The 22,796-nt window shown below is 35.3% G+C and overlaps 1 protein-coding gene across 6 annotated transcripts in view; it reads left to right on the plus strand.

The window, feature by feature from the left end:
- The window catches only part of Epha7 (EPH receptor A7), a 160,578-nt gene that overhangs the window by 57,599 nt on the left and 80,183 nt on the right, over window positions 1-22,796 (plus strand). For all 6 annotated transcript variants that reach the window (XM_055599358.1, XM_055599360.1, XM_055599361.1 and 3 more), the window contains exons 4-5: window positions 3,656-3,811; window positions 4,599-4,934. In XM_055599358.1, coding sequence (XP_055455333.1) covers window positions 3,656-3,811; window positions 4,599-4,934 — 492 coding nt within the window. The remainder of the gene's footprint in view (window positions 1-3,655; window positions 3,812-4,598; window positions 4,935-22,796) is intronic.

A 22,796-nucleotide genomic window follows, 5' to 3' on the forward strand; every position in this document is an offset into this window, starting at 1 on the left:
AAAAAAAAAAAAAAAAAAAAAAAACCAAAACGTGAAAGCTTAAAAAGGCAGGACATTAAATTGGTATGTTTCTTATTGTAATTTATTTCTCCATAGGATTGCACACCATTAAATTTTGCTTTGAGTTCAAGTTTCATTAACGTATGACAGGAGTCTACCGCAAAAGGCTTCTGAAAGACTCTACCTAGCAGTGTTTCAAAGCAGACACTAAGACTCATAACCAAACCCTCAGCAGAGTGCAGGGATTCATATGAAAGAAGGGGAGTTAGTATGATATGGAAAGGATAGGAGCTCTACAATGACCAAATATATCCGGGCACAGGGTCTTTTCTGAGACTGACACTCAACCAAGGACCATCTATGGATATAACCTAGAACTTCTGCTCGGATGTGGCCCGTGGTAGCTCAGTAACCAAGTAGTTTTCAAAAGTTAGGGGAACACGGACTATTTCTAACAGGATCTCAAGGGCAGGCTCTTTGACCTCCCCCCCCCCAAGGGGAGGAGCAGTCCTGTTATGCCACAAGGGAGGATTTTGCAGCCAGCCCTGAAGATACCTGATAAAACAGGGTCAAATGAAGGGGGAGGAGGTCCTCCCCTATCAGTGGACTTGGAGGGGCAGGGAGGAGACCAGGGAGGGAGTGTGGGGTTGGGGAGGGAATGAGGGAGCAGGATATAGCTGGAACACAGAGTTAACAAAATGTAACTAATAAGAAAAATAAAATTAGAAAAAATAATAAAATAAAAAAAAAGAAATTCAAACACAGAGCAAGAAGAATGTTAAGCGGTTATTTCACAGCTCCTATGAAGGTTTTCTTGTCTAGTCCATACTTACATGTACAGAGAATTTACGTTTGCACATTTGTAATATGTTTACCTGTGAAATCTTTTTCCTTGTGCGTTTCAGAAAACCATATCCATTTGTCTACAGGAAAGTTGCCAGAGTTCCTGTGCAGGCATTTTGTAGTAGTTGGGACACTTAATTCTCTTTCATGTGTATTCTAGACAAGCCTACTTTATAAGTTTATCTCACTGAGTATTTGACTTTAGCTATTTTACATAGATTTCTTATCTCAGTTTCTAATTTTAAGAACATCTGTTATTTCCTCCCCAGGGTTTTTACCACCCACTTCCTCACGTTATCCTAAGATATAAAGGTTTTGCTTTTACATGCTTTTGCTTTTATTTTAATACCCTTCTTCTAAAGAATTTGTACTTACTTTTAATAACACTAAATTGATAGTTTCCTTTGAGGTTAAGTGAATTCACTTGTTGCAACTTATAATTTTCAGTGTTACCTGCACTACAGCCGAATATTACTTCAAAGGGAAAAATTATGAACACTTTTCTAGTATTACCGTATTTAATTACAGCCATGAATGCTCTCCATAATTGTGCAGCCCAGAACTCAGGGTAAAATTGAGACGGTCTATTTAACATCTCTCATTAAAAAGTGTCGGAGTGTTGTTACATAGAGCACTAAACTAAAACAATAGTGGAAATTTAGGAGTAGTGTGTCAGGAAAGATAATAAAGCTCTATTGAAAATCACTTAGAGTGACTGAAAGTGTTGAGCGCCTGCATCACAATGAGGATCCTGTAGTGAGCAGTGTGCAGACCTCTGTTCTAAATCAGGTTTTCACTTAGGCAAATGGAATTATTTGAAGAACTCGGATTACTTTTGCTTCAAATCTGTTTTCCCATCTGTTAAAAGGGAAATAGAATTTAATGTAATTTGAAAGATGAGCAGTAAGACTTTTAGATACATTCTCAACATCATGAGTGTTCATCAAAAAAATTCACTTTCTAATTTGGACTTTAGAAAAATTGGAGAAAATATCTTAGGAATTCCACTATCTTGGTTCAGTTTTCTATCTGAAAGACTGTACCTGCCAAACATCAAATCATGGTGCCATGTGGTTCTCATAATTCTTTCTCTTTCTTCTAATCCGTTAAAAACAACTAAGTGTCATGAAGAGACTCTCTCACATTTAGAAACCTTACTGTTTCCAGATCTTTGTATACAGATAGAACAGGAAGCAAGACCTAGTGAGTACTTATAAAGTAACATTTTGTGTGTGCGCATGTGCACGCATTGAGAAGTGTAAACTAGACTTTATCTTAACAGTGGACATCCTTTAATAGGAAAAGCTCAAATCTGTGTGTGTTGTTAGCTTTGCTATGATTCTGAATTTGCGCCCCCTGTTTTCTCGCACCTCGGGCATGTAATAATTGCTACTGAGAATGTGTAAGTCTGCATTGTGTGTCTTTGTGTCATGTGATTATTTCAGTTATCCACTGAGCCAGCTTCTGAGGGCAGTGGTGGACGTTACATTCACAATGAGATTGTACTGCTCCTGATGATCTATCTGTCACAGAATAGAACATCTATAAATTAATGTTATGTTATATAATATACCGATCTTGTAAACAGTCTTAATCCTGAAACCTAAATAAAAATAAACCTTCACAAATTTCAAAGCTGTACACAAAATATCGAATGTGTAGACAATAGCAAAGGATGACTGAACATTTCTGGAAATTATGACACTCCAGTAGGATAGTTCCTACCTTCCACTGTCCAGAGAGTGAAATTCTAATTAATTTTCTGAATAGCACCAAAGAGAGCCAACTAAACTTTCAAGTAAGGGATTAAACTTTTAGAAGAGGTAGGTGTGGCGGCACTTGTGCTTAGTCTCAGCACTTGGAAGGCAGAGAAAGGCTGATACCAAGGTCAGCCTGGCTAAAATAATGAGCTCAAAGATGCCCAGGACTACAGAGAAAGAGAGATCCTGCCTTGAAATAGCCCCTCAAAATGGATAAGATTAAAATTTCTAAAATAGATTTATATAAAATATCTACTAACTCTTCTTCAGAGATATAGTTGTTTTTCAACATTAAAGTATTCAGGTATGTTTTAATAAAGAATGAATTGAGTCTGTTTAATATACCTGTTATAGAGTATCCTCAATAACCACATTGCTGAAATACTAAAAGTTTTTTAATTGAAGATGAAAATAAGCATATAAAATATCCAAGAATGTTAAGCGCACATGGGTACCCACAGTCATGAGTGCTGAGTGAGTTGGAGCAGTCAGCTTGGGAAGTACCTGCAGTATCTGCGGCTCCCTGCTCACTGTCTAGAACAGCTGCTTAGTTCCTGAGCATTCGACCCTCTCAGCAGAGGAGAAACAGGAAGCACTCCAAGTCACATCTCCCCTTTTCGCTAATGATTTGTCATCTCCTGCTCTTAGCACTTAAGTATTTCTTTTAACAAAAATCGATTCTATTGTGGAGCGGAGGCTGCTGTATGACTTTCATGTGCTCATTATAAAGCTTGGAGAAATTTGGGGCAAAGCATTTCAGCCATATTCATATAAAAGTTTATTCCTGATACTCAGTTCAAATGTTGATGCAAACATCCTTTGATTGTTCTTGAGTTAGTCACCCAACTCTCCAGGGTTCTATTTAACATTGCACTGAGCCCAGCTGCAGGTGCAAACTTTCTCTATTGTTTGTATTATTTTCTTTAAAAACTGTATCATGATTTTGCCTTGTTGGAATACATCAAAACCTATATCTGGTCATGGAAAGTTCATTTTTCACAAAAGATGGCCCATTTTTCCTCCCACTCTCTCATGACTTGTTTCCTGTCCAGCCTGTGGCCGCAGGTTCTACAAATCTTCCTCTCAAGATCTTCAGTGTTCCCGGTGTCCAACCCACAGCTTCTCTGACCGAGAAGGATCCTCGAGATGTGAATGTGAAGATGGCTACTACAGAGCTCCTTCTGACCCACCATATGTCGCATGCACAAGTAAGTTCAAGTCATAAGAAGAAAAGCTTTTACCTCCTGTCCGTCCATTTATAACACTCAGCAGAGTGTCACCAAAGCAGGCTTCAAGGCTGGAAGTTTTAGCTTTTAATTTTTTAAAACTTTTCATAAGCAAATTCAGTTAAGTAGTAATGTTAGAATAATCTTATCTCCCCCAAATTAAGATGCATGTAATAACATTTTACATATGGTATTTCTTAGAACTTGTTACAAATTATTGGCCGTATGGTACATGAAATGTGACTAAGCAGTAGTGTTTTATGAATTAAAATCCTGATGATCAACCAATCTTACATTTTGGTGCTTCAAAATTAATGAATATTTAAGAGGCCCAGTAGATAGCAGCCCTACTCATTGCTATCATTCACTCTTGAGCACATTATGAATGAAAAAAGTGTGCTTACTATAACTTGGTTCAAAAGAAAACTATTTAAACAATCACACAACCTTTTCCCTTGGGTGTGCTAACTTTTTTTAATTGCTTAGAAGAAACAGTGTGAATGACTGTGGTAAAAATAGATAGGTAGTCATTATCCTCTTCTTGTTCAACATGAAAGGAAAAAAATAAGTAAAACCTCTTGTCAAGTGAAATCATGGTGATTTTGTTTAACAAGACAGTTCAGTGTTTATGTGAAAGAAATCATGGGAGGCCATCTTCTGGCTCAGAGTCTACTTATCAATTTTAATATCCTACATAGATTCTATTGTTCATTTAGTTTGTATACATTTTTCTTCTTTTTGCCTACCTGTTTATTTTTGGCTTCCAAAGGGCCTCCCTCTGCACCACAGAACCTTATTTTCAACATCAACCAAACCACTGTAAGTTTGGAATGGAGTCCTCCAGCAGACAATGGTGGAAGGAACGATGTCACTTACAGAATACTGTGTAAGCGGTGCAGTTGGGAGCAAGGAGAATGTGTACCCTGTGGAAGTAACATTGGATACATGCCCCAGCAGACGGGGTTAGAGGATAACTATGTCACTGTCATGGACCTGCTTGCCCATGCAAATTACACTTTCGAAGTTGAAGCCGTAAATGGAGTTTCTGACTTAAGCCGGTCCCAGCGGCTCTTTGCAGCTGTCAGCATCACCACTGGTCAAGCAGGTATGTGCTGTGTGTTTTTACTGAGTTCATAATGTGGTTCTCCTTGAGTATGTAGGTTACACAACTACACAGAAATATATTTTTCCAGCTTATTGATTATAACTTACTTATTCCTTCTGTTATCTGTAAAATGACATTCATGCTTATTAATAGTACTATATTTCTGGCAAAGGAAGTAAAGGTGTATACACTCTAAGCCAGTTTAAACTGCTATATTTCAAACAGTTTTGATGAAGGCTCTAAAAGAAGAGTGAGAAGTTAGTGGTCAAACTAGTAATAGTATTTCTCATGACTGTAATCTACATCACAGTTAAAATTAATGGATTTGGTTGTTGTGCCTTGTATATTTCTTTTTTGTTTTGTTTTGTTTTGTTTGCTTGTTTGTTTGAGACTGGGTTTCTCTGTGTAGCCTTGGCTGTCCTGGACTTGATTTGTAGACTAGGCTAGCCTCAGACTCACAAGTACCCATCTACCTCTGTCTCCCAAGTGATAGGATTACAGGCATGCACCACCACACCCAGCTCTATCTATCCTATACTTCTTAACCCATTTTTTAGTGCATAGAAGATTATTGTTTTAGTTAGGATTTCTATTGCTGCGATGAGACCGTGACCACAGCAAGTTGGGGCTGGCTTACAGCTTCAGATGGTCAGTCCATACTCGTCATATGGAAAGCATGGCAGCATGCAGGTAGAGATGGTACTGGAAAAGGAGCTGAGAATTCTACAGCTGGAACTGTAGACAGCAGGAGGTGAACTGGATTGAGCTTCTGAGACTTCAGAGCCCACCCCCTTTAGTGACAGGCCTGTTCCAACAAGGCCATACTTCCCAATAGTGTTGTTCCCTATGGGCCTATGGGAGCCATTGTTATTCAAACCACTACATTGATTTTTGTAATATCTGAAAACTTTGCTTTTTAAAATTTGCATTAGAGTGTCTTAGTGTCATCAGTAGAAGTGGGATCCTGTGATTGTCCATAGTTTTGTAACACATACTGGCAAATTTAATGAGTATTCAAAAAGAAATGATAATTGTGAACTTGTAGCTTAGGCTAATACTCTTTTTTTTTTTTCTGATAATTTAAATGCCTTCCTTAGTCAGCTTTTGTTACAGGTAATCTGTTCTGAAAAATGTATGACAGGAAGTCAGTTTGAGAAGCCAGACATTTCTAAAATCACCAGAAAAATCTTATTACTGGAAGAAGTTTCAGAAATTTGAGCTTTCCTTGGCTGACTCTGTTGAAAGATGCTGTGCAGTCAATATTCAGTAGGTGTAGCCAAGGACTAGTTTATCAACAGTACTAAAAGTGACCCCGTACTAGGTGGTGGAGTTTCGTGAACATTGTAATAGGCTTTTAAGAAGGTCTTGTGGTCTTTGGCTGAGTCTGAAACCTATCAGCTTTATAAGAAGAGCCTGATCTAGCCTTTCTTTCTTTGCTAATTTTAATGCCCTATTGCCTGTTTAAATTACCTGTGCACATTTCTTAGCACAAGTCTATACACTGTGTTTTTAAATATGGTCTTTAGACGGCTTTGGTGCTCTGGAAAGCTTTAGGAAGAAATATGAATTAAAAGCTGTAACTCCTTCAGGAAAGAATGGATTGTCTCTCAAACCGGGCTCACTAAGAAGCAGTCAGCAAGAGTTTGGTATGAGAAACTTACTGAGGGGTGGAGTTGAGACTAGACAGTCAAGGAGGAGGGAAGCAAACAGAAGTGGAGAAGGGGTGGAATTGAGCTGTGAGACATTCCTGTTGGAATCTTGTGCTGTCTCTGGGGAATGATCCCCATTTAATGAACATCTCTGTTATCCTTTGTTGAAATGAATTTTACACTTCAGTGTTTCCAAGATATTGACTGTAAGTTTCACTAGGAAAGAATATGGTGTCATTTTTCAGACGGAAAAAAAAAAATTCTGATGGAAGCAGGAAGTGATTTCTGCTTCTTGGCAGCTATCTCAGCAGCTGGTAAAATAATTTCTTTTGTCCTTCACCAAGGAGACTGTGACCACCACATCACAAGATCCATTACATAAAATTAAATCATATTTAAAAAATAATAAGGGTGCAAAGTTCAGAGTGTGTTTAGAGAAAGACAGCGATCTGGGCTGAATCAGTAAAGATTTCCCTGAAGGGCTGTGCGAGCCTTGCTGTTGGGTAATCAGACCTGATGCAGTGAGAAGAGCTGGGTTTTGGAGTAAGCCAGTTGTTGGTGATGGATTGTTCATTTGTGTGTATCATCCACAACACATTTCTTTTTCCTCTTTCTAGTGAAAAAAGACTTTTTTTCTCACGTAATATATCCTGATTACAGTGTGTCCTCCTTTTCCTCCTACCAGTTCCTCTGCACCTCTCCCCCGCACCCTCCATCCATTTCTGTTTCTCTCTCATTAGAAAAATGAACAGCTTCTAAGGGATAATAATAAAATAAAATATAATAAGATAAACCAAGGGCTTACACATTGGATTTGGACAAAACAAGCAATAAGAACTAAAAAAGCCGAAGAGAATTCACAAGAACCAGGGACCCCGGTCCTTTCAACACTCAGGGTCACCAGCTCGACATCTCTGTGTTCAATAACTTGTATAGGTGTTGTTTTCAGCCATGGGCCTTGCTAGCATGTTGTGGAGAACAACCTTTAGTCTTGGCATCTGCGTGGGTTATTTAGGGGTTCTCCTGGGACCACTTAGACAACTCTATTAGATGTTTCCTACTCCCATTACTGGAAGCATTATTTGTTAAAAAAAGATGGCCAATTGGGGCTCTGTCCCCCCATTATTTGGTGATTCCAGTTAAATTGCTTTAAACAGCTCTCTAAACTTAGTTCTGGAAAAACAAAACAAGATGAACCAAGCATTTTCTGAAGACACGAGGGTGTACCTGGGCATGAGTTAGTGTAGGACAGACATTCTAGCATACACTGATATCTTAGTCTCTTTTCTCTTATTTACAGTATGTTTTATTTTATATAGATGAACTATTTTATAGCACTCTAATATCATTTCATTAAAAATTTGAGTGGTTTTGTGAAATTTTACAGGTAAAACATTGACTTTAAGAAGGTGACTTTAAAGGATCACCAGTAAATTGTTTGATCCTAATTATGGCAATTAATTATATTGACTATCAGAATTTTCAAAAGTGTGTATGTAATTATATCAAGCATTGTTTCTTAAACTGCTTAGTTTTATATAATCATTATATGGGAATTCTTAGGTAAATTATGGAGAAAAAGGGAATCAAATAATGTCCCGTGGACATTACTGACAAAATATCATTGAGAAATAACTTTGATAAACATTCTATTATCTCTGGTTGCCATTTCACTCTCTTTCTTTAAGGAAAAACAGAATTGCATATTTTAGTTTAATTAATTTCATGTTTTTCAATTCCCAGATCTGATTCCTAAGATTTATTTGAGTGTTCTCTTTAGTGTGATTTGTGATATTGATGTAATGTTCCAAATGAAATATATCAGTAACATCATGTTATAAAGTATAATACATAGCCAAAGCTATACAAAAAGATGTTAGCGCATCATGTTTTTAATTTTCAGAAATAGCCTTATTCACATAAATTAATGTAATTCAACTACGAATATTTTTCTCGAAAATTAACCCAAAACATCTCTTTCCTAGGATTAAAATGGGCACAAATCAACTTACATGGTTGATAAATAAAATGAATTAGTTCCATTTAAAGTGGTGAATTTTTATATTTCTTGTAAATCTATAACCTTGGTTTATGTTTTAAGGAAATGCGCTATTGAGAAAATATTTCTTATTCTAGAATATTTACTGGTTATAAAGTAATATTAAAATCAGCAATTTTATAAGATATAATTAGCTCACCGTGAGGAACAAAAAGCTCCAAGTACAACAAAAAAATAGAACGTCTTGTAGAAAAAGTGTTAGTCTTATTAAAATATGCTTTCATAAGCACACACACATGTATCTTATCACAGCAGAAGAGCTGGACTTTGTCCTTTCTAAAAGCTTATGACCCCCAATGTGGCCCATATCAGGTGATGGGGTATACAAGGAGGAAAAAGGAAGTGACACCCTACTCTAATCTGGCTCCTCACAATCTAAGATCCTATAAGGACCCTAGAATGTGTTCTTTCCCCCCGCTTTCCCCACCTTCCACTTATGTGAGGACAGATTGTAAGAGCACACAGACGAAAATCAATGATCTCTCATCCGGAAGCCTTGGTAAAACTGAACCCTGCTGGGCTTTGTTTCGGACATCAAGTCTCCAAAACTGTAAGAAAACAACTCTACGTAAAGCTATGTATGATATGTTCTAGCAGACCATGCTATTTAATATAATTACTCACCTGTGAAATAATTGGATTTCACCTTAGTTTGAGAGAAAATATGTGTTTTCTGTGAACATGAGGCCAAGTATGAAATCTGCCCCTTTGTGTACTGGGAAAACTGTGAGGGTTGTAGAGCCTCATATTGTTTGTGATTTCCTCCTCTAAAATGTTTGCACTTGTTTAGTAAGAGCACGAGTAAAAGTGGCCTGTAGTCATGATTTTTTTTTTTTCTGTGATTAAGGCAAGATGATTAATTATCTAATCAGACATAGAGGCTGCACAGTGATGCTGCCATAAAATTCTATACAAATTAGTTAGAAATTTTTGTTTTAGTTCTCAGGCTTGAAAAAGTTTGTCATATTCTTGGCAATTTTAATAGAGTAATTTGCACATAATTAAGAAGTAAGTGCTGTATATAGGATTCTTGTGAAATAATTTTTATAACTATTTCAGAGAATTAAATTTGTAACTACTAAATTTAAAACCCTTCTTTTAAATAAATGCTGGATTATTACCCTTGAATAGTCCATAATGATAGTATTATGTAGAGTATTTTTTACACTATGAATTACCCTTAATAGAGGTCTTTCACTTTGCTACTGAAATTTTATTGAGTCAAGGCATTAGCCAACTTAAATGCATCCCATAAAACAATATTTACAAAAGAATAACCACTTCACTTTTAAAATAAAGAAAAAATTCATTTAAATGAGAAATAGAAGATTGGTTTAACAAAAATGTGCTATTTTCTTTAAAGATGAGAAAATACCAAAACCATGTTTACATAAGGACCTAAATTAAATGTGCAAGAAAAAATATTTTCAGAATATAATCTTTGGTAAATATCTGTTGAATTCATTTTCTTTTTCTGGAGATACAAAATATATAAAAGTAACAAACTGATTATTATGATGCACAAAAGGTTTTAAATCTTTATTTGGTCCAAGTCAGTTATATCAGTGATTACTTTCCAGTATACAGACAGCTTTGATCATTAATCTGTTCTTGTGGGTCCAATTGTCAAACCATTTCTGTTACTAAAATAAGAACATTCTGGAGACAGACTTCATTGCAGACAATGAAAAGTTGGAGACTAGAGCTTCATAAGCTGTCTCTGTATGAATGAATGTACATGTGAACAGGTAGTGATGATGATAATACACACTTTGACTCATGTACTAGTGGGCACAGTTCTTGCCAGCTCCAGGCTCACTACCCATCTCACCGATACATGCACATGCATTTCTGTACCTACATAGTGGCATCACCTTGAGAACAGTAGGAGATGGTCTTAACATTGATCAGCATTTAGTTGTTCCATTTCAGTACCAGTCTACTGAAATAGAGAGTAAATGTTGATTATTTTGTTCCTTGCTTTGTTGGTGATGAATTGAAGCAAATTTGATTCAGACAAGCAATCTAGTGGAATGATGCAGAGCTATCCAGAAAACATCTGTATTTATCCACCAATGCAGTAAATTAGAGGTACCTAGAAAAGACATTGATTCACGAGGATCATTAACAGTCCTAACCAAATGATCCAAGTAATAGGGTAAAGGAGAAAACACTATCAAGATCTTTCTTCTCAGATCTGTCAATTATAACTGCAATAGGCTGATCTTTACTTGCTTAAATCTGTTTTTATGACTTTGTTTTTTTAGAAGCAATGGACAGAATCAATTAAGAGGTGAAAGATCCATAAAAAATTATCTAACTTTCCTGCACTTCATTTACAAAGAGGTCAATCAGAAAGGAAGAGATAATTGCTCCATGCTAACAAAATTAATCTGAGACACCCAGAGCAGATGATGTATGCTCTGTGACAAAGTACGTGATAGAGATACACATATAAACCTGTAATACTTGCCCTGTTGCAGACAAGGAGCATAGAAGAGGTGTGTGAAAGCAGTCACCATAGGTTGAAGACATGTGCTTCTTAATTATTCATTTCATGTTGACATTAGACAATTAGCATCTCAAATTTTGATAATATCTGGTCATTAAGTTCAACATATAGAAAGATGCAGAATATTCCGCATAACATCCACAAAGACATTTATATATCATAAAAAGGAAACACTCATTTAGTATTACCACTAGTGTATTATTCAAGTGTTTTTTTAATACTTTTAAGCACAACTATTAACTCTGGCTGTATCAGGCTATATAATATATAATTTATTGTACAGATGTGAACATAAATAGCAATAGCTATATATATATGAAAAAATTCTTTTAGATCTCCCAAGGTTAAGAGCTAGTAGAATACCAGCATTGCTGGATGGAAATGGAATGGAATGGCATCTGAGTTAGATAGCAAGGATGGCACAGCAATCCTAGGAAGGGATTTTTTTTTTTTCAGCCAAGAACTGATAGTTTCAAATGTCTTAGGAGGTCATGCGAATGAAGACAGAGGAAATCCATTGGAGTTAAACATTTGAAGCTATGAAAAACAGTTATGCTGGAGAATTTGAGGTAGAAAATATCATAATCCTATTTCCATGGTCAAAAACAAATACACTGTGGCATATGCAGCAGGCATGCATGGGGTTGGCTGAACTGAATTGTAATAGATTGCTTTTTATGCTGATTTCATACAACATTTATCAAACTGCTAAAGACTGAGACAGAAAATGAGTCTGAGTTTTGTTTGGAAAGAAATGGCTGTCGTTCTCTTCTAATGCATTATCATAACCTTGTTTTCTCTTTGTTTTGACATTTCATTCTATTTTCTTACATGCATGACATCACTAAGAACCCAAATTTAGCCCCAAATAAATTATTGTTGAGAACCTATACTATCACAAATAGAGGTCATAAAAAGGAGAGATGTTAATTTTAGAAAGCAAAACCTGTAGATGTAGAACTATCTCTCCTGTAATATGTTGTCATTCTTAATGTTGACTGCTATAAATTTAGTATATGTCTCATAGATATAAATATATATAGCCATGGTCTGTAACTATACTTATATTGCTGTGGACATTAATATCCCTTGTAGTTATATAATGTGTCATATTTTATTTTGTTTTCCCCTTGCCTTTGTTTTCCTTTTTTTATGACCATGTCATAAACTGCACCATAGCACATGCTCACCTTTTTTAAAATGTGGAAGGTTTTGTTTGGTGCATATTTGTGTGATAGTCATAGAACTGGTTACATACTTGTGTGGTAGTACTTACTTGCTGCTCTCTGGGATTGATCTTTATAAAAACGTACACACATACACAAACACACAAACACATAAAAACACATACACAAACACACACATGGTCTCTCTCTCACACACACACATACACACACAAAACCATAAAATTGCCTAAATATTTTGAGATTATTCTTGCTATTGTCTATATTTCTTAACACTGATCAAATTTCATTTTCTCATTATGTAATTTTTTTGGTTTAAAAATATTTCACCCAGAATGCCATGAAGGTATTCCAAGACCCCTTGGGTATTAATGTGTTCTTTATGGCACACCTGCTTCACTAAATGCTGTCATGTTAGAAGTGACACTGACGGACTTTCTTTAAACTGCTGTCCAACTTTTTCAAGTTTCTTCTTCTTTTTTTTTTTTTTCAACTTTTTGAAATGGTGAGTGGATAGTAATTATTGTATCCTAGTGATTCTTCAGTCTGTTTTCTAGGCAAACCTCAACTAATCTTCTGATGTAAGAACAGTTGATTTTATATTTTGTCTGGAATTAAGTTACTCATTAGGGCCTTCTGTGGATGTGAAGAACACTGTCTTCTGAAAAAAAAATACATTGGGAGTTGGCTGAGCCTATTTCAACTTTACTATATCACCTTTAGGAATGGAGAGCTATAGACTGGTGACTCTAAGGACTTGCTTGTACGTTTTTACCTTCAGCCTCTGTTCCCTTTTTGAAATCTCCTATTGTCTGTTTGTCTGCCTCTGAACTTTCTTACTCCTGGAAGTAGAACCTTATCAAATTTATTAGCATATAAAACAATTTAGAATATATCTTTACTAGAACTAAATTAAATATTTATATTTAGTTTTTCAAATTTATTTATTTATTTAATATTAGTTACAGTTTATTAACTTTGTATCCCAGCTGTATCTTGCTCCCTCAATCCCTCCCAATCCTGTCCTCCCTCCCTCATCTTTTCCCTGCCCCTTTCTAAGTCCACTGATAGAGGAGGACCTCCTCCCCTTTCATCTGACCCTAGCTTATCAAGTATCTTCAGGCCTGGCTGCAAAGTACTCCTCTGTGGCCTATCAGGGCTGCTCCTCCCTCGGGTTCGGGGACGGAGCCAGCCATTGAGTTCATGTCATAAATAGTACCTGTTCCCCTTACTAGGGTACCCACTTGGATACTGAGCTACCATGGGCTACATCCAAGCAGGGGTTCTAGATTATATCCATACATGGTCCTTGGTTGGAGATACAGTCTCAGAAAAGACCCCTGTGCCCTGATATATTTGGTCCTGGTGGAGCTCCTGTCCTCTCCAAGTCATACTAACTCCCCCTTCTTTCATATGATTCCCTGCACTCTGCCAAAGGTTTGTTTATGAGTCTCAGTATCTGCTTTGATACACTGCTAGGTAGAGTCTTTCACAGGCCCTCTGTGGTAGATGTCCTGTTACTTGTTTTCTCCTACATCCAATGTCCATCCTGTTTGTCTTTCTAAGTGAGGGTTGATCATCTTAATGCAAACCGATTTTGATTGCATTATGTTTCAGAAACTTGAAACATTTTTATATTATATTTGGGAGAGGCATTATGTTTCAGAAACTTGAAACATTTTTATATTATATTTGGGACAGACAGAGTTTTAATGTATTTGAATTCAGATTTTTGCAAGTTGTAATTTAAATTATCAAATTTTAGAAAGCCATACAATGATATGCTTATAAAAGTAAAGCAATAGTAATTTTTGTTGTCTCCATTCAAAATATATATTTTTATTAAAAGCATGTTTTTAATGAATTATGTCCTTTACCACATTGGTAGGATTCCTACACATCATCAAGTTTGGTCTTGAAGACAAAAAAAGTGTAATATGCATTCTTGATAGAAGTCAGTAAAAGAAAGATGAATCTATTATTTGGATCAGGAAAATAAGTAGCATATAAAACTGCTTTTTTCAATAATTTTCACTTAATTGGATATATATATATATATTTTTATCTATCTACCCTTAGTAGTACATATCTAGGAGAATTCAGCGTGGAAATTAGATTTAGCATTCCTCTGGGTAGCTGAAATTACACTGCTACTGGTATAACACATTGTGGTTTTATTTATTTTATTTTTTTACTGTTCTTGGGTGTAAATAAATGTATTGACAGTAAAGAACTAACAGCACATCCAGGAAGACTTTATTTAATAATAATGATGCAAATGGTTTTATGCCGTTCGATTTATCTAATTTATAACTCTGTTTGATTGCCACAGCATGCCTTTCATCTGTAAGAATTGCACCCTAGGGAGTAGTCAACTTATTAATTCATCACTTGCCTTTCTTTATGGTTGTAAGTTCCATTATAGTATGAGCAAAGAGTGACACTCTTTTCTGAAGGCTGCCAACCAACTGGTTCCAGTCTAGCTGACCTTTTGTTTGTAACCATGATCCTAATGGTTTTCCTATTGGCTTCTGTTTCTTTTAGATTACATTACAATCTACCCTTTTGTCTTCTGGTATCTGGATGGAGACAGAACAGCAAGAGTGAATTGCACACCTGTAATTACAGAGCTTTAAAAAGAGGGAGGGCCTGCTTCAAGTTAACCTGTAGGCTCTTTTTTTAAATGCCTTTTGATTTATCTGTCACTTGATCCATCAGCAATGAATAATTTTCATGGAAGGTGCACTTTAATTACATTCCCATTTGACTTGCATTATCAACCTCTATCTAGGTAATTAATCTCACCAAGTATCCAATTTCGGCCTTTATTGCTGGCAGGCAGACCTTCTGAATTATGTGTGCTTGAATGGGTCTTGGGTCTTTTCACCAAGCAGCTCCTGAAAGAGATCTGAGGAGCTCCAAATCCCAAAACTCTGTCTTAGATTTTTTTTTCAGATAGACATTCTGAATAAATTATACTTAGTATCACACATGTACATCCACAACTTACAGATTATTGTTATACTTAAAGTTAAGATAAAACTAGGTCCTGTCTGCTTCCTTGGTGTACCCATGTTGTTTGCCTCTGTCAGGGGAGGATGTGTCCTAAGTTAGTAAATGCAGCTAACACATATCCATTTGCTGATGTAAGTTAGATACTAACTGTCAGTAGGTTATTTTCTTTAGGAATTAGGTTTTTTTTTCTAAATTAATTAAAATAATTGAATTGAAAATAAATCAAAATCAGAAAGACAAAATTATCTTTCCAGTTTATATCCTCATACTCCATGTTCTATAGTTTTCCCTTCTCTGAATTTAGGTTCTTCACCTTTAGCCTAAATTTGTACTTAACTGCTTAATTTCCACACTGACTTTTTTTTAACATTTTAGTTTACATCTGACACAGATTATTTTGTAACATTTTAGTTTACATGTGCATATTCACATTAACATTTTGAAATATTCAATTGCTCTTTTGCCCAAAATGCTTTTAGAGTTGGGAATTATGTAGTATTTTACTTCTCTATTCAGCACACTTCAAAAACGTGGAGAACTCCGAGGGAATAAATGAGAGTACGGACAAAAATAGGTTGGCTTTCTGAAAGTGCTCTAAATCCATGACACGATGGATTTATTGGATGAATTTTAAGGGGCGGATTTGTCAGTTGTGCAGAAGAGAAGGCCGTCTGATCATCAGTGCACAACAGAGGTTAATGTGTCACTCAGAAAAATACCTTGGAAGACAGGGTATATGACCGTGGGGGAAAGCTGAGTACTTTCCAGCCACATGCACAGTTATCTACAGAATGTGGGCTTTGTATATTTGAAATCCTTAGTCAGCTGTGAACTCATTTAAAAATTGAAAATTAAATTGTTTTCGTTAGTAGATGGCTGGACTTTTATTTGCAGCTTATATATACAGTCCAATTAAAACATGTAAGTTTAATGACTCCATGTAAATGCCCACAGCCCTAACCTAGCTCATGATGTCCCATTTATGTATTGCCACAAGATCACAGATTATGATTATATTTATAAGAGCAAATACCACATCATTAAAATATAATTTTATCTTAATCTTTTAGTGTGTGCATAACTTTAATTTGACTATTTTAAATAAACAATTGAATACATTTTAATATATAATTATGTATTCTTAAAACATTTAACATCTCTTTATAAAAATCCTATTCTTAATCCAAGCATTGGATTTTTACATTAGGAGACAATTGTTCTCTTCTTTGCCATAATTTAATTGCATATTTACCATCTGAAATATTTTTGGAGAAAAAAAGTTTAATTTTTTTTCATTAAATGTGATCATAATAATTGTTTTCAAGCTGCATTGCAGAACCAAATACAGCTGAAATTGAACAGAAGGAATCATTCTAGGCTATTTACTATTATGAATTTCTCAGTAGGAGTGTGTGCCCACGTGTTCACACTCATGCACATATATCTAATGAACTTGTGTTATACATTTTGATAAAAATTGTTTCCCTAAAATGTATTATTACCCTATACAGGTAATAATCAGAAGTAAATGCATAATTTTAGATACGTTTAAAACGTATTTCATTATGATGATCTGTTTTGGAACCTTCGAATAATAAAATTGTATCTTTATATTTTTATTTTTAATGTTTTATAATTTATTCACTTTATATCCTGATTGTGGCTCCTCCCTCATCTTCTCAAGGTCCTACCTTCCCTCCTTCTTCTACTCTATCCCCCCCTCTAATCCTCAGAAAGAGGGAGCCCTCCTCCCCTGCCCTCTGACCCTCATTAGGACTACTGCATCCTCTTCCTCTGTGGCCTGGCTAGGCTGCCTGCCAGCGGGAAGATAGGCCCGCTCTTTGGAAGCATATATCTTTAAGTAGTTGTTTTTATTCCCTAGAAACCATTTAGATTAGAATATGGACATTTCATTCGTATTTAGAGATAAAGGAATTGAAGTTAAATAATAGAGACTTTATATAGTGAGTTAACGGGATCTTGATTAATATTTATGAACAATTTAAGAGACAGGAGATTTCCTTCTGAGTTCTTTTCTTCTATATATCCATTAGACATACTTTTTTTTTCATTGTATTTTCTGCCTAAAATAAGTATTAGTTTTGTTAGTGAGGCAATAAATATCTTGAGCTGAGATTATGTTCCTACAGAAAAATAAGGTCAGTTTCTATGTAGTAGTAGATCCAAGACAAGATAGACCACATAGACAGAGTAGACAAAGTAGCCACTGGATTTAGAATCATAAATCTTTATTTTAGGTTAATCAATTGCTTTTTGAGTTTGGGCAAATAATCCATTTTAATCATTTGTTAAGCAGTTATGCATTGGTAGGACTAATGTGCCACAGTAAATTTTTTGGAAATTTGTGGCATAAACATAACTGTAGCAAAGCAGAATCTTGTTAAAAATTAGTAAGATAATGCTGATAATTTTATTTATGCTTAAAAGTTGTCTTTACAGTCTTAATGCATAACAATTTCAGTAACCTGGGCTATAAAAGAATTATAAATTATCTAATATTCTTTGAGAAAATAATGCTAATATTTGCCTGGTATTTGAACAAAACTTTCATAGTCCATTTAATTCCGGGAAATAATGAAGGTTTGTTAGATATAAATGACTATAAATGGCATTATTTCTCAATAAAGTGCTTTCTGTAATGATTTTCTAAAGATTCTGAGAATGCATGCATTTTATTTCAGTGACCTTGACAATTAATTTATGTGACAGATGGTGAGTCATTATATTGCATGAGAATGTGAATACATGTGTATACACTTTCAAATTTATGTAATTTATTACAATGCTGATTAATCTCTTTCTATGAAAATTTATGAGTGATACCATATCATAACTGTGTATAATTTGACAACAGAGTACAGCTAATGTTCTGCTTTTCTACTCAATTTTCATTATATTTTGAAGGATAGATAAATGGCATTTAATGATAAGGATTTTATAGGATGAACAATAGAACAGAACTGGAAATTGTTCTGTTCAGAAAGTAAAATTGAACTTCTGAAGATCAATAATCTGAACCTGCTTAGATTTGTAAACAAATATTCTTTCTCTCCTTCAGAAAGTATGATAGTTTGAATTTACTTGGTTTTGTTTTTATTCCTATTGAATACTCAGACAGTTAACATCATTGAGAAGTTTTATAAGCTTGTAAACATACATATTTGAATTTAAATCCCACTCATAGCCAGACCACGAGAACTATTATTTGATAAAGTGTTAGTCTGGAGAGAGAATTGGATTTTGATGATTTGATGCAGATTCTCCTAAGCAAATCTTCACTTCCCTAGCTTTATGTGAATTTGCAAGGTACCTAAAATCTCTTCTTTCTTTTAATATATTCAGTTGGTTTCTACTCTTTATCTGTTTACCGAAATGAATCTTTCATTTGCATATTTATCCACGTGCAAATTTCTTGCACTTTTAGTGTGTTAATCAAGAATTATGAAACTAAAGTGTGCAACATGCTAAGAGAGAGGAAGACTTAGAAATGGATTCCAACGGGCTGTTTGGATTAGCAGGGCATAACAAAGGCAGTGGGTTCAGACCTTCCCTTACATAGGAAATTGGTTTCTCTGGTTTTTCATTTCCTCCCCTGACTTTTGTTGGCAGGGTTGTTTTTTTGTTTTTGTTTTATTTTGTTTTGTTTTGTTTTTCACAGGATATAATTCTTAGGCTATTCATTCTCTTCTTTCTTGGTATTTTACCAGTTCTTCTCATTCAGTCCAATCTCTCCTTTCTTCTGTCCCACATTCCCATTCTCTTTCTTTCTCCTTTTATTCTTCGCTGTGTGTTTTTGTGGAGAACAACTAAGTGCAGAGGGAAAGGCTTGTTTATATCACAGCTGTGTCTCATGAAGAATGAACACAGAACCAGTGTTACTCGGAAATTTGTTTCTTTTTGTCAATTAATATCTAAAATTTATTGTTATTATTATTATTGTTTAGAGATAGAAAGAGAGAGGAAGAAAAAGCATACCACTGCACAGGTATGCAAGTAAGAGAACTCTACTGGAGTCTATTTTTCCCTCCTACTCTGTGTGAGTTCCAGAGACTGAAATTGGACTACCAGACTTGGGTCCCAAGTACTTTTACTTTCTGAGCCATCTTGCTGGCCATTATATTTTGGATTGTAGCCTCTGCCTTGTCCAATGACATTTACTTTCCTTCCTGAGTTGATTCCAACTCAGAGCTGCATCTTTGATATCAGTGCTAAGAGTAGGAGCAGGCCTGTCTGTGAGACACTTATTATTTCATATGAGAAAAAGGACTATTTTCTTTTTACTAGTTCACTATGAGAAATCTCTCATTTACTGAACATATTCATATAAACCTGAAAACTTTTTAAAAATAGCTGTTTGAGACTTTTGAATCAGATTTCCTATCTTCCAACATAAAATAACGCAGTGCAACAGAATGGCCAAACTGCTTTTATATTTGGAAAAGCCACTATTTTTATAGGTACAGTTGGTCAAAAACTTATGGAAAAATAGGTCTCCTTTCTAATCTATATTCCAAAGAATAGAAATGTTCTCTTTTGACTGCCCAGTTAAGTCAGTGTGTAAATATGTTCACTGACTGAAAGACCTCATGACTCTGACCTTTGGAAATGGTGTGTAGTCCTTAGAACCTTGCTTTTGACCGCTGCTAATCTTTGTCATTATTGTTCAACCTTATCTGTGAATAATCATTCTCAAGTGTTCTGCTACTCTCCTAAGAGAAAAGTGAGGCTTTGAATTGTGTATTTGATAGCAGTAAAATTACACTCACGTTTTAAAGGCGCTTTCTGTGACGATTTTCCCTATTATGGTTGTGTTTCATCCGTAATTCAGTAAATGATATCATGGTTCCTTTAAGTTCTTATTTAAACTTCATTCATATCTTTTTATCTAGCTACTCCAAACCTACACATCTGTAAATGACAAAACAAAGAACAAGTGAGCTAATTTACGTCTCTTTGTTATTTCTTACTTATGCTATTTTGTTTGTTTGTTTGTTTGTTTTACTGTTGTGAGCATCCTTCAAGTATATCATAAAAATCCTAAATAGGGAGAAGGAAATAATACAAAAGAAGAAGTTGCTATTGTGTGTTTGAGAATACTGGGGACCTGTTGTTGGGGTGAAGCTATTCCATTCTGTTCTTATAAGGTCACTGAAATTTCTGAGAGCGGCACAAGCTGCCCTTGTGGCTTTCAACATGATGACAACTATGTTCAGGCCACTGTAACACAGGGTGTATGAGTGGAAACCAGAACGTTCATATATATTCTACATGTGCTCAGTGTACTGATGCTAAATTGCTCAAAAAGACTTTAAGGAGTATTCCTCTGGTTACCCTTCGCAGTCAAGTATAGTGTTGGATGAAAATTGTGTGACAATTATGCATATTTTCTCTCTTACATTTTAAAGGTTTATAGTAGGTGAAAAACTTGGTTTTTATCTTTTTTTAAATTTATTATTATTATTATTTATTACAATTAATTCCCTTTGTATCCTGACTGTAGCCTCCTCCCTCATCTCCTCCCAGGCTCACCCCCTTTACTCTTCCTCTGTATGTCCCTCCCCTAGTCTACTGGTAGGGGAAGACCTCCTCCCCTACTATCTGACCCTTACCTGGAGAGGAACTAGACCCCCTGCTCAGGTATAGCCCATGGATAGCTCAGTCTCCAGGGCAGTCCCGTAGTATGAGGATCAGGAGCAGTCTCTGACATGAACTTGATTGCCTGCTCTTTGAAGGTTTTGTTCAATACTTGAATCATTTTTGTTTTGCTTTGTTTTATTTTGTTTTTAATAGGTGACTTTAAATTTTTTTATCAGAATTTTCTGTGTGTCTCTATGTGTGTATACTCACAGGATTATATTTATTTAAAGGCCAGAGTCCAACCCTTAGTTGTTCTTCCTCAGAACACATTTAATTTGTTTTGGGGACAGAGTCTCTTTGACTTGGAGCTTGCATAGTAGGCTAGCATGACGGGCAGAGAACCTCAACTATATAACTCTTTACTTATTAGTCCTAGAATGCAAGATTGTGCTTACCTGGCCTTTTCAAGTGTGTTCTAAGGATTGTTGCAGGTATTCATGCTTGTGGTGCAAACATTTTACTGTATCACCTACCATATATGGGCTTTAGAAAGGTAAATGTTTTAACAGACATCCAGTTTGTATTGGATAGCAAGAATAGTATTAACATTCCTTTTTTATATTATAGTAATAAACATGCATTGTATATCAGCCTCCAACAAGCCATCTTTGTAGACTGTCAATAAGAAGTAACAGCATTTTACTATCTGTGATTTGAATGAAAATAATCTCAATTTCATTGCTAAATAAAAATGTTTTTTTTTAAATTTCACAAAGTATCAAAAGAAATAAATTAATCCATAGTTCTTTATGTATTAATAAAAATAGTTTTATAAAAGAATTAGAAAATATCATTTTCTAGTCTACATTTTAGAAAGCCTGTGATTTTTTTTTTTTAAACTTCAATTCTCGGAGATATGTCTATCATAATTATTATCTCACCTGGCTCACTTCAGGTTCAATACTCTTTTTCCTTTTGTGTCATTCTCTTTCTTACTGTTCCATAACTAATCTAGCAGTATATCTTTCAAATCACGGGTGCTTTTTAAACATATATTTATTTCATTGTGTTTTCTCTCTCTCTCTTTTTAAAATGGAGTTCTTTGTGCCCTTCACGGTGCCCAGAACTTTCATAAGTTCTTTGGAATTATAATGTAAATGCCATAGAAACTGTTAAATTTTAAATAGAATTCATGTCTCAGGATTGATCAGGGCAAAAAGCTTATGTTACAACTGTAGACAGATAATACATCACATGTGTGGATGATTATATTGCATATTAGCTCAAAACCTCATGCTATTCTAATGGTAAAACCAGAAGAAGAGGATTTTTTTTTTCAGTATTTCTTGAGTATCCCCATATGTTCTTGAAGGCAAAGAAATTAAGCCTGGAGTTATAAAAAATGTTTTATGGAGGAGTCAGTCCTTTATGGTGTTAACACTTTAATGACCCACTGCCAAGCAGTCAGATCTGCCAAATTTGTTGTTGTTGTTGTTGGAAATTTATCATTTAAAATACAGGTAGAATTAAAAACAAGGAAATCATGAAATTTGCGGGCAAATGGATGGAACTAAAAAAGATCATCCTGAGTGAGGTAACCCAGAAACAGAAAGAAAGGCATGGTATATGCTCAGTTATAATAAGCGGGTATTAGCCAAATAATATAGGATAGCCATCTACAGACCTAAAGAAGCTAAACACTAAGGAGGACACTAGGGAGGATGCTTAAATCTCATTCAGAATGGCAAACAGGATGAATGCCAGAAATGGTGGAAGAGAGGAAACAGGATAGGAGCCTACCATAGAGGGTCCTCTGAAAGGCTCCACACAACAGGTGAAGGAAGC

Source organism: Psammomys obesus, unplaced genomic scaffold (genome assembly GCF_907164565.1).
Source record: "Psammomys obesus unplaced genomic scaffold, mPsaObe1.curated_primary_1811, whole genome shotgun sequence".
In the NCBI taxonomy this organism is placed as follows: domain Eukaryota; kingdom Metazoa; phylum Chordata; class Mammalia; order Rodentia; family Muridae; genus Psammomys; species Psammomys obesus.